This window comes from Oreochromis aureus, linkage group 23 (genome assembly GCF_013358895.1).
Source record: "Oreochromis aureus strain Israel breed Guangdong linkage group 23, ZZ_aureus, whole genome shotgun sequence".
Taxonomy (NCBI): domain Eukaryota; kingdom Metazoa; phylum Chordata; class Actinopteri; order Cichliformes; family Cichlidae; genus Oreochromis; species Oreochromis aureus.
The window spans coordinates 18440849-18453497 of record NC_052963.1 but is presented as its reverse complement, the minus strand read 5'-3'; the positions used below and the strand labels follow the sequence as shown (position 1 = coordinate 18453497).

The window sequence follows — 12649 nt, the reverse complement described above, 5'->3', positions numbered from 1 at the left end:
TTTTGCCTTGTGTTAGCGGACTACAGTGGTAGTGGAAACCCACCAGTACTCGTCCCTAACAGCTAGCAGGGTGAGGAACACAACTGATAGCTGCAATCAAGTTAACATATTTTGAAACTTACCATGAACTCCTGTGATTTCTGGCACCTTTTCCAGACTTCTCCTGTCACACAGCGTTGGTAAGCTTGCTCTTCATTTCCGGTTTGCTGGTAGGTTTTGTTTTTTTAGCTGAAATGTTTTAACTTTCAGACATCATACATGTTACAACTTTAGTGGAGCAAATTTACAATTGATTAGGAGATGTTTTGGTTGTATATCTGTTTAAATGCAATTGCATATGCTATGTATGCTATAATCTTATCAGACTAAGATTTTGTGCTTTTATTTTATTTAATTATGTATATGCTTCTAAATTATACTAATGTAAGGTGACCTTGAGAGTTTTGAAGAGACTAAAAATAAAGAAAATATTGTTTTAAAGTTGTTGTTTTTTTAAAAAGCCACAATAAATTTCATTTTGTTTTAAACATTAAACATGAACACACCTTTACGCATCTTTAAATAGGTGTGTGTGAGAAAGCATCCACATTTGGTGTAGAAAGAAAAGGAGGAGCTTCGTTGGTGGATTCTCACACTCAGAAAGAAAAGAAAAAGCAGAACACAGGTACATGCACATGCCCATTTATTTAAATGACAATTAAAGAGTCTGTGTGCGGTCTTAAACGTAAGCATGGTCTCTGTTTAACAGCTGCCTTCTTCCGTCTCCTCTGGTGCACCTTAAGTAAACTTGCAGATAGAAAGCAAGACGAGTGACAAGACTTCGGGAAGGAAGCTGCAAAGTTAAGCCACTAAAAGGTTTCCCACTACTGGTTTGTAAACCGATAACGCCACCGGCTCACACGGAGCCGAGGAAGACACATGACAAAACACTGCTTTTTTAATAACTGTGAATACCTGAATATTTAACAGCTTGTTAAAAATAAACCCGCTCTTCAAAGCAAATGGTTTCAAAAGATGATACATTCGACGTTCCTTGCACTGCAAAGTAAAACACCGTGCCGGTAAAAACATGTTGGAAACACCACACAGAGATAAATTATGCATCAATGATTAAATATATTAAAACCAGACAGCCGTGTTGAACATGAAACATCCCTTGTAAGGGTTTTAAATTCTTTCCAAACAAGAGTCCGTTACTGCTGCAGCATTTCTGACACGCAGGTGATGAATTTGTTGGACGTATTAGGAGAAACACGTCACCGCTATCCTTTTCATTTTAAGAGCAACACCCCCCCCCCCCCCCCCCGAACAAATGTCCCTGAAGGATTAGGATTTCTGCTGTCACGGTTACGCCTCAAAAGTTAAAACTATTAAATGACTCAAAGCTGAAATGTCCATCAAACACAGAAATCCATTACTTTTTTCCCCTAGGCATCCTGACAGTCAAACTAATGTTGCAACAAGAGGAGGAGGAGATGGGAGCTTTTCAACTTTTATAGCATCAGTCTGCTCCTAAACTGAGCTTTTCAGGTCCTGAAAGTCTCCTGCATTTAATTTGGGGAATTACATCAAGCACAGGGACATTATCACCTTGAATACAATGTTAAAATCTAAAGATTCAACACTGGCTCTCGACTGATGTTGGCATATTAGGCGGGAGGAAGAAGGTAATTTTCTGCTGTGTCACATCCGTTTTGCAAGGCTTGAATGTTCCAAAAACTGAGCTATAAAAAGCTAAAAGCTATATATGTAGATGTACTTTTAAACTAAACATTTGTTTCCTTGGGGTGGGGGGGTGGGGGGGCAAACAGCTCCCAAAAGACTTGAGAAAATATCTGATCATTAACCATTTTTTACTTCAATAGCCTGGTATTTCATAACTTCATATTTTGGTGCATCCCTTGTTAAAACAACTGTTATCAATAAAGCGGCAACAGCTGGGACAGAAAAATTAAACCATCATGCAGTTCCTCCAATGACCACTTAAGGCAGGCACCAAAGGTGAGTCAATCCCCATGGACTCCTATGTTAAAAAACCTTTACAGCTTTTCTTTTAATGGAAATTATCTGACCAACAGTAGGACCATTATGGCATTCAATAGCACCGATCACCAGGGCAAGCAAGGCAGGCAGTACCTGTCCTAAATGCGATCCATATATACAGTCAATAGTTTTAACAAGGAGGTGCACGTATCAAAGTGTCTGCGGACAAGAGACCAAATCCCAAATATGCGTGTGAGTGTATGTGTGATAGATTAAAGTATTTTAAATGCTCAGTGAGAGCCAAAAAGCACAATATAAATACCAGTCTATTTGATGCAAGCCTACTAAATCTAATAATACTTTACTCCGAACCACTTTTATCAATGTAAGCGTGTCATTTCCAGAGTGGTGGCTATGTGCATCTTTAACATTTAGTCTATTGGCGTCAATGCATTTCAAACCCCAAAAGTACATTTCTAGGCTATTTTATTACAACATTTTATAGTTATATGATACATATCTTAAATGTTATATGAACCGAAGTATTCCTTGCCTTTAATGCTGCAGCAGTAATCATTCCTCTCATCTGATCAGAATAAACTCTCCATCGCGTCATGAGGTGGAGGGCTCAGCGTGACTGGGCTGTGCACTAACACTAACTTCTTCCTACTGACGTCTACGAAGTCTAAACACTGCATGAGCAGGGAAAAAACTGCTTGGTTGGCACGTTCAGAACTCACTTAAAAAAAGACGAAGGGGAAAAAAAAAAAATCCTCTCCTGCCTTAATCTTCACTGGGAATTACACTGGAATTGACTTTCAGCTTGTCGGCCTGCAGAAGGAAGTCGTTCTCCCCAAAGTTGTCCAGGATGTTTTATCTGTTGTGTGAGATTTGGGTTTTTTAAGCTGGAGGAAAATGCACTGATTTAGCAGAGAGGGGCTTTAACCTGGAGAATAGAGTAAGTTTAGATCTTTGACTGGGAAACTGCTGACATATCTGGCCTGGACTCCAACATTTGGTTCTTTGTTATATTCTGTTCTGTTGAGCCTTGTTACTGAGGAAAAATGAGTCTTTGTGAGTCCATGTTTCTGGATTTTATAGCCTCAACAATGACAGCGTTGTGGGGCGAAGGGGTTTGTGAGAAAAGGCAACCTTTTGCAGAGCAGCAAGCTAAAAAAAAAAGAAAAAGAAAAAAAAAAATCACTTTTGGTCCAAACAAACTGTGGCGGCTGTGGCCATCAGCATTCGTTTTAGCACGTGGTCACAGCCGCAGGGCTGCTGTCTCAGCGAATGAGCGTATTTGCCCCCGCATCAGCAAACACACCAACCTGTAGCATCCCTTCAGACAGCAGGAACATTTGGTCAAAAAGAATAAATATGTCACGTCACTGGAACCACAATTTATAAGCACAAACACTTGGTTACTTCACTAACTCGATCTTCATACAACCAGGGAGGGGAACTAACGGCACATGAGGTGGAAACAACCAGCCTGTTAGTTTCCGGCCCTGCACATGACTCGTCTTTCAAATCGAGGAACGACAAAACAAATAAAAGACACCGTGAGCACCGACACTTCTACTCAAACATAAAACCCGCCTGACTTCTTTTTACAAATTAAAGCAAATAAATAGGGAGAGAGGACAGTACCTTTGCATAAACATGAGTACAAAAACATAACAGTCAGTGGATGTACAGTAAATGCGAGTGATTCCAAGAGGGGCAGAGCAGTGCCTTCGTGGATTTGTGACACCATGAATCAGTGTTAAGACGCCCCCCCCCCCATTCCCCTCCAGACCAGGACCTGTGCTCACTACTCCAGATCGTCCACGTCCTCCGTCGCGACGGTGCTCGTCTGTTCTGAGGTCACACCTGAAAAACAAAACAAATGTGAAGAAGAGGAAACGTCTCTGAGGCTTATCAGACCAAACTGTAAATGCTCTCTCCCACTAATGACATACGAGTTAATACCACTGTAATCTACTGTTACAACCAGCTTATTAGTATTAGTTTTACATCAACTACTTTAAATGGACAGTTTATCCAAATAAATGTACACTATATTGGAAAAAAGGATCGCTCAAGGGAATTTGAATGCCATCCCATTCTTAATCCATAGGGTTTATTATGATACTGATCTGCAGCTATTCTATGTTCTTAGTGCTATTCACTGTAATCTAAGGAGCTTGGAAAGAAAAGCAAGCTTCTTCGGTTAAAGAAGCTTCTCGAATGAGAGATGAAATGTCTTCAAGAAACTTAAAGAAATCCTGTTGCTTTTCTTTCCAAGCTCCTTAGATCTTCTGGGAAGGCTTTCCACAAGGTTTAGGAGTGCGTTTATGCAAATTTTGAGCAGACACTGATGTTGGATTAGAAGGCCTGGCTTGCAGTCTCCACTCTAATTCATCCCGAAGGTGTTCTGTTGGATTGAGATCAGGACTCTGTGCAGGCCGGTCAAGTTCTACCACACCAAACTTGCTCATCAGTGCCTGGTCACACTGGTTAATTACTTTCAAATGTGTCACTGGTGCACAGTCATGTTGGAACAGGAAGGATTCACCCCCAAACTGTTCCCACAAAGTTTCACGAAGATGAAACTGTCCAACATATTTTGGTATGCTGAAGCATTAAGAGCTCCTCTCACTGGAACTAAGAGGCCGAGCCCAACTGCTGAAAAACAACCCCACACCATAATCCGCCCTCCACCAAATTTTACACTCGGCACAATGCAGTAAGACAAGTACTGTTCCCCTGGCAACCATGGAAACGCTTACCATGAAGCTCTCTACACACTGTTCTTGAGTTAATCTGAAGGCCACATAAAGTTTGGAGGTCTGTAGCGATTGGCTTTGCAGTCAAAGTTAGTGACCTCTGTGCACTATGAGCCTCAGCATCTGCTGAGCCCGCTCTGTGACTTTACGCGGCCTAACACTTCATGGCTGAGTTGCTGTCATCCCCAATCACTTTCACTTTTGCTTCCACAGCTGACTGTGGAATATTTAGTAGTGAGGAAATTTCACGATTGGACTTATTGGACAAGTGGCACCACAGTGAAACTCGCTAAGCTCCTGAGAGCCATTCTTTCACAAATGTTTGTAGAAGCAGTTTGCATGCCTAGCTGCTTGATTTTAGCCACCTGTGGAAATGGAAGTGATAGGAACACCTAAATTCAGTGATTTGGATGGGTGATTGAATACCTTTGGCAATATAGTGTATTTTTCCAGTGTAACTATGTTGTTATAGTTGGCCTGAGACCTGTACTATGAAGCAGGATTTGTTAACTTATCGGGTTAACCTCGGGTTTTCATTTTTATGATGACTTCTGCCGCAGGCCTAACATACTCGAAAGCACATCCAGTTTAAAATAAGAGATCACCTACTGACCAATCAATTCTCTGTGAAAGTACATCACCAATGCTGGAAGCTCGCTCAGTGCGCAGACAGCAGGAAGGTCTAATCTTTTTTTAATAGTGTCTAAAGTCTTTGCCTTTCCCCGATGAGCGTCAGTAAGAAATACAGATTTCTAGAAGCAACTTTGTTCCCATTTTTTCCATGTTGGCTGCAAACAATTTTAAAATGATTTCATTTTTCTGTAACCCTGAGCCAAGTCTATGTTTGATTTCTTTTTCTTTCATCTAGTTTATAACCACACACAGCTTCTGCATTTTGGCATTAAGCAAATAATTACAATGCCTCATGTGTTGTTGTTCCTCTGGGGTATTTAAATAATTAAAACCAGATTATATTTTTTAATTATCCACATATGTAAAACGTTAAAATTGAAAGAGGGTGTAGTTTTTTCACTACTGTAGCATCACAAAATGTAATAAAAAAAAGCCTCTTGAAGCCATAACAGTAGCCCAACAGCAATTTACAGGTATTTTACTTTCATGCACACCCAACATAATTTATTATTTGGCATCATATTTGGTGAAGTCAGTCTAAAGACCTACATGATGCTGGAGTGCTTATTTGGCACCTGCCTTAGGTGCACACAGGAATACTCCTTACTCATTTTTGATACGCGCTGTGAAGATTCATCATTGGTGCTGCTGTTTGAACCACCATAATGTTTGGACACATCCATCAGCTGATGCAGACTGTGGCTGTGGATGACTACGACCATTTGCTGGACCTGTAGCTGTATACCTTGTCTAGCATCTCCATTAGCTCCGCTGATAGAAGGACAGATGCAGAAAATCTTTACCACCCTATACCACAATACCTGCCTTCATTACTTATTTCCTGAGGTCTTCAACTCTTTGTATTTTCTATTTAATTGGCAACTTTTGGGACAAATAAACATTTCTTATCTCACTTTCCCTCCAGTCTGTATTAAATCTGTAAACACGATCGATATTATGTATTGAATTTACTGCAGGATTCACACATCACCGGCTAACACCCTGCGGCTGTTTAACATCATACTTGAGGCATCGTCGTCATTGAGTGACTTCTTCTGCCCCTCCACGTAGCCGTGACTCAGCAGCTTGGACATGCTGACGGGTGGAGTCTTCTTATCATAAGACCTGAAGAGGCAGAACGCAGCAGTTTTACTTTACGCTTTAACCCTTACATGTATCCATATATTGTTACTTTAAGGAACCAAACAACCAGAGAGTTATTACCTTCTTTTGTATTTGTTGGTTAATGTCAGACCCTCCATCTCAGAGGCTGGAGCATCAGGAGACATCTGCAGGATGAGAAAGCCGTGGTTATCTCTGTATCACTTCAAGATATAAAGGGCTTGCATGTAACAGCAGCATTATTCAACAAATACATCATTACTTCATGAGGGCCACTAATATAGCATGGGGGTAAATCTGGGAAACAGAAAAAGGATGAAATGAAGGAAGAAAAGTCAAGAAATTAGTCGTGCCATGAAAAATGATCCAATAAACTGACAACAAAGCAAAACTGCTCAAACTCAAAATAATTAAAAAGCATAAATATATAATAAATAGCAGTTTTAAAAAAAATTGCACGTCCTCTGCACATTTTATTTGATGCAAACTTTGCAATATCTGAAAACCATCTCTGTCACAGCTCTTCAGATATTGTACACTGTAATATATTCAAAGCATCGCTTGTACTTACCCAGAGATTTGATTTAAAAAAATGAAAAATTCCAGTAAATTATCACCCAAAGCACCGGCAGTAAATTAGACCCAAATAAACTTCAAATAAGCTGAAAATGCGATGATGGAGCGAAACCAGGTGAAAACACAAGGAAAGGTGATGGGAAAAACTTATAAATAAATTAAATATGGAAGGCACTGGTATGGCATCAGTGGAACGGCAGTGGAAGTGGGAGGGGGTGATGCATTTTTGGAGTCCATTCACCTTCTCTTTACCCTGGGTAAATCTATCAGTCTCTCTTTCCCAGGATGTACTGTTATCAGTGCCAAACGGCGGGGCGAGAGGCTGCCTGCCTCCCTTCGGCTGGCCATCGGGAGACGTTTCCTTGCTTCCGCTGTAAGCACAAAACCACGATGACATGCCATGTGAAATTACTGCTGGACACTTCTGACAGCCTGCGAACTGTTAGGATGCAGACTGCATGGCTTGCTAATGCCGAGGCCCGCGCTCAGGATGACCAATGAGCGCAAACGGTCATCAGGTTTCTCTTTTATTAAAGCTTCATATCTGTGTGACAATCAGAGCTTTCAGCCGCTTAAACTTTAGAAACAATCGCTATAACTGAAGCTTTTCAGTTAGCGACGCGTCCTCATTGCAGCTCGTCTCTCACCTCTTTGACTCATCATCTCCAAACCAGTTGGGTGGATTGTAGGGTGTCTTCGGCATGTCGTCATCGTCCACATCGTGGCTCAACAGCCCTGCAGCAAAAAAACCAAAAAACAAAACACAATGCAACCAAAGCACTGACAGCAGTAATGAAGCATTGTGTCTCACCTTTAAGAGCACAATGTGGCATTTAACTTACTGCCTATTGAGCCAAGCAGCTAAACAATTACTCCAGACCAAGCTGAGGCTGGAAAGCTGTTTTTTTAGGCAGCCTAACTGTGAGAAGATAAACATTCATAATGTTTATCTTCTCTTCTGCTATTTGCCACATTATTCTCCTGCATTGCTGTTACAGCAGTGATTTGACAGCCCTTAACAATCTACAACAAAGCGTGGATCGCGACCCTGAACTTTTCAGTTACAGCACAAGGTGGAGAGAAGCTGCAGAGTGCCCAGGAGGCAGAGTGAGTGCCAAGTCACTAAAAGCTTTAATAAAGAGAGCAGATTATGTTAAACAAGCAGTGCACTTGAACTTAACGCATCAAAATCTTTAATTGGAAGTTTTTCCAATGGACTCTGGTATCTGGAAACAAGCCTCTAATGCATGTATGCGCACAAAAACAAGCACTACTACTTCTACAGGGCTCTGATTATTCTACACCCTAGACATCATGCATACATTTTAAAATACATTTCCTTAAACTTAATTCAAAAGATAAATGAGTAATATATGGGGATATAGTGAGTAAATTAAAAATATTTGTTTTTATTTCAAATCTGAATAACCACAATGTCACATTTCTTATCAAATGAGCCCACACATGCAGACTAGCATGAAATATTCATATGAAACTTTCTGTGCAGGAGCTCTGCTTCTCCCAAGAGAAATGAAGTCTGCAAAGTTGCAGTTTCTATAAACAAAAAGAGGTTGATGTGTTTTCCTAAAACGAAGAAGCTTTTCTTTCTCTTTTGGAGTAGTCTCCTTCTTTTCATGTTGTGGACTTTTAAGCCTGTTGTTTGAGGTTTGCATTTCAAAGCCATGTGTGTCACCCGGGAGGCGTTTTTAGTCACAAAAATGGGGCGAGCAGTGTTGCTTCAAAGCCTCCACGCTGAGAGCAGCAACCGCAGAGGGCTCATCCAGGTAACTTCAGGGTATCCTGACCAGGTTATGTTTAAGATTAGACATCATCAGGTTTGAAATTGCTGCCTACCAACTACTTCTCTGGAAAACAGAGTCACCATTCCTGGAAAAGCCCTCACACCTGTGTTGTGTTGACAGTAACAGAGTGTGAAGTTTTTTAAGAGCATCTGAAGCCTTTATTATTTCCCTGAAGAGCAACAGTAATAAATACAGGTTCTTTATTATTGATTTTTCTCCCTGTTTGCTGCAATTCTTGATCAATTTTATTGTTCTACACATGTGAATACAGAATCCTAAAACACGACACCTATTTGTACTTGCTGACCTTTTAACAAATTTGCACACAGACTACGACTGAACATTACCAGGACAGCGGCTCAAAGGAAATCTAAAGATTAATTTAATATAATATGTAACTGTAATCCATCTGATTCACCCGCTCTTTAAAGATAGAGCTGTGGTACTGAGAGGTCAGTCAGCATTTTTGCCAGCTTTCCTCCTTCAAATAAGCTAAACTTTATTAATATAGACCAGTAACGCTTCACTGCACTTAAAGCTCACATGCATTCATGCAGCACCTTTAAAACCTCACACACACACACTCACAGCTGATGTGTCTGCAGTAGCTGTGTTGCTTTCAGTCTGGATCATGTGGTTAACCTCTACATATTTTTATCTCCACTGTAAAATCTGTGGCTCTGCTGCTGAGTACCCTATCCATGTTTCATGTGATCGATAAACCCTGGCTTCACTTATCAACCTTATAACCACCTTTATGTGACTGCTTGGCTTGACTGCCTATGTTAGGGTAAGTGAAGCCAGGTGAATGAGTTTCCTCATCTAAACGCTGGTACAGAGCGTAGAAGTCAGGAATCTCCTACGTTGGGTTGTGCTCACACAAAGCTCCTTTCTTGCACAGTTGTGAGCCATTTTAAGGCCTTCTGATATTTGTGTTTTTATGTTTCATTTTCTTTTGTTGACATTCAGATACTAAACTTTATTATAGAATTATAATATTACTCAATATCCATCCAAGCATCCACTTTATATGGGTCCAGGTCACAGGGGCTGCAGTCTAAACAGAGATGCACAACCTCAACCCAGCCACCTCTAAAGCTCGCCTTGGGGAACACTGAGGGCCTCCCAAGCCAGCCAAGTGACTGTACCTCTCCAACATGTCCTGGGTCTGTTCCAAGGTCTCCTCTTGGTAGAACATGTCCTGTATACCTCACCTAGGAGGTGCCTAAAATGAGATGATCTCCAAACCACCTCAACTGGTTCTCTATATGGTTGTCTGTGTCAAAGTGTTGGCCCTGTGACAGACATGATCTGTCTAGGGTGTATCCCACCTCTCCAGCCTCCCCATGACCCTGAACTGCATTAGCATACTAGAGCCTGACTGAGAGACATATTTGATGATTTAAAAATGGAATCAATCAGACTCTTTCAGACACACAAAACAGACTTCTCTAACATTTGCTATGTGCAGCTCTAGTACTTATATAAGAGTTTAGTCTCCCCTCAAAATATGTTTCTGTTTAGTAAATGGACAAAAATTACAGACTTTTTTTTAGTCGTGTACTCTGAGCCAGGAAAACTCTGAAACTCTTCGTAACATTAGAGCATGAATCACTTTTTTACACTGGCAATCTTCATATAGATGCATTTCGAGGCATCCTTGCTGCGGAAGGCTCTGGAAAGTGTTCAAACGCTTAAACAACACTGTCTAATTTTACCTTTGTGTCCCCCCTGCTTCGCAAGCTTGACGTAGTCCGAGTCCGTCTCAAATATCCCAACTCGCCGCCCGCTGATCCTCTCCACTGGAGCGCTTTCGGTGGCGGTCTGGCACAGCCCGGGGATCTGGGAGGTCGGTCCCGTCACGCCGCTGTTCACCGCCCCGGGCTTTATGCCTGCAATAAATGAAAATTACAACATTGTGTCCTTGCTGATAAATATGTAATTAATTTTTTAGCCTTAAGTTTCAACATGTATTACAGGTTATGGAGTTTGGATCTTACCACCGGGCTTGGTCCTTCTATGGTTGGGTACAGCAGCACTCATTTTATCTGAAGACAAAAAGGCAGGTCTGATGAGAAACAGGCCCATTTTATAATGTGCAAAGAGTTTCTTTAAAACAACCTGGCATTTCTGACACCTAATTTATTGCCTAGTTGACAGCATGTGTGTTAATTTTACAAAAAAAGAAGAAAAAAAAAAAAAGCCAAAAAACACTGCTTATATTTGAAATTTTTCTAGGGTATTTGGAGCCTTATGTAACCTTCTGTAAAGCACAGCGGCGATACTGTGCGCCACAGTAATGACACTGACGAGACCATTAAAATAAAAGCAGTATTTTGCTTTCATTTTCAGAAGCTACCACCAATAAAAGCTAATAATCGCACATTTCTCACTCTTGAAAAAATAAAGCCGTGTAAAATTAAGAGTTATACTTCACAAATACTATCTTATATGTGCATACAGTAACACAGCTTGGGCAAACACAGCGGAGGCATCTTTTCTTTCTAGTGTTTTCCACGCTATAATTTAACAAAGCCGTGCTAATGTGGTTAGCCGCCTCCCTACTTGCCGCAGCAGCTCTCCTGCGCTCAAATATTTTGCGCTACAGCGGTGTTCTTTAACAACACAACAGCCATGAAAATAAGACATATGTCTTACATTATATGTGGTTTTTAATTTCTCGTAATTGTGGAGTAGGGTGTTGCTGTTAAATACCGTTAGCTTCTCGTTCCTCTTCTTCTAGAAGCAGGGCTGGACACGGGCACTTCCTGCGGCACCTGCTGCCCACTTCCGGTGCACAAGCAGGAAGATCGTGTGTATTTGACGGAGACAAACTCTGTGATCTTCTCTGTGACACTCACAGTGGATTTAGAGATAATGAGACAGAGCAGGAGTGAGAATGGGACAGAGTGAGTGCTCTTCTCGTGATTGTGCTCGGAGCATGAACTGCTAATCCTAGCTGGGCTACGACTAATTCCTGTTTCACACGAACGACTGTGTTAAATGAACTCAGTTTTATGTTCTAATGTCCCTTATTGTTTATTATAAAATAATTTATGTATAGTACACTACAATATTTACTCACCTGTGTCCAGGTAATCGTAATGAGGTTGGACTTGAGCTTTTTATTTCTTAACCATACCATAATTTATTTATATAACACTTTAAAAACAACACATAACCGACCAAAGTGCTGTACAGCAGAAATATAAAAAGTACAAAAAGAATAATAAGTACAATAAATAATAAATAAACAGTGTCAGTTACCCACTGAGTCAAAAGCCAGCGACATTTTAAATACTCTTTAAATGAGACAAAATTTAAGAAGTTTAATTGTGTGTATGGGTGCTACCATGGTAATTACGTTGTCCGTATTGACACTAGTTGTGTCTGCCATACAGATAAAGACTCTTGCATCTAACAGTCTGCACAGTTTTGTCTTGATGCATGCTCAATCATCCAGGTAAGTAAATCCCAAAAGCCAAAACTAGCTCACACTCATTCAGTGGTGCTAGTTTCAGTCATTATGCAAATGTACTGTTTATGAGATTGGGGAAACCTGCAGTCAGCTGAGACTGAAGAAGTCACTTGGATGAGTGATGAAGCGTTTCTCCCATTGAAAACGCTACAGTATAATAGCGTCAGCTGTTTGGTTGCCATCATAAGCTTCTTGTTTTGCTGTTATAATCTAAAGCATTTTTATTACATTAATCTCTATCAGTGTGTTCTCATCCATCATCATCATCATCATCGTTTATTTATTTA

General features: G+C 40.7%; 1 protein-coding gene across 2 annotated transcripts; it reads right to left on the bottom strand.

Moving 5' to 3' along the window:
- Nucleotides 1-665: 665 nt before the first annotated feature.
- LOC116316405 (uncharacterized protein C7orf57 homolog) lies at nucleotides 666-12244 on the bottom strand. 2 transcript variants are annotated; one of them, XM_031734962.2, is made up of 9 exons: nucleotides 11970-12244; nucleotides 11600-11732; nucleotides 10885-10932; nucleotides 10603-10776; nucleotides 7730-7817; nucleotides 7324-7453; nucleotides 6609-6673; nucleotides 6409-6509; nucleotides 666-3855 (listed from the first exon to the last, which is right to left on the bottom strand). In XM_031734962.2, the coding sequence occupies exons 1-9, from the start codon at nucleotides 12027-12029 to the stop codon at nucleotides 3797-3799; spliced, it is 858 nt and encodes a 285-aa protein (XP_031590822.2). In that variant the 5' UTR covers nucleotides 12030-12244; the 3' UTR covers nucleotides 666-3796. The 2 variants fall into 2 exon arrangements, with proteins under 2 accessions (XP_031590822.2, XP_039463038.1); XM_039607104.1 differs by lacking the exon at nucleotides 11970-12244 and having other exon boundaries at nucleotides 11543-11612.
- Between the last annotated feature and the right edge of the window lie 405 nt (nucleotides 12245-12649).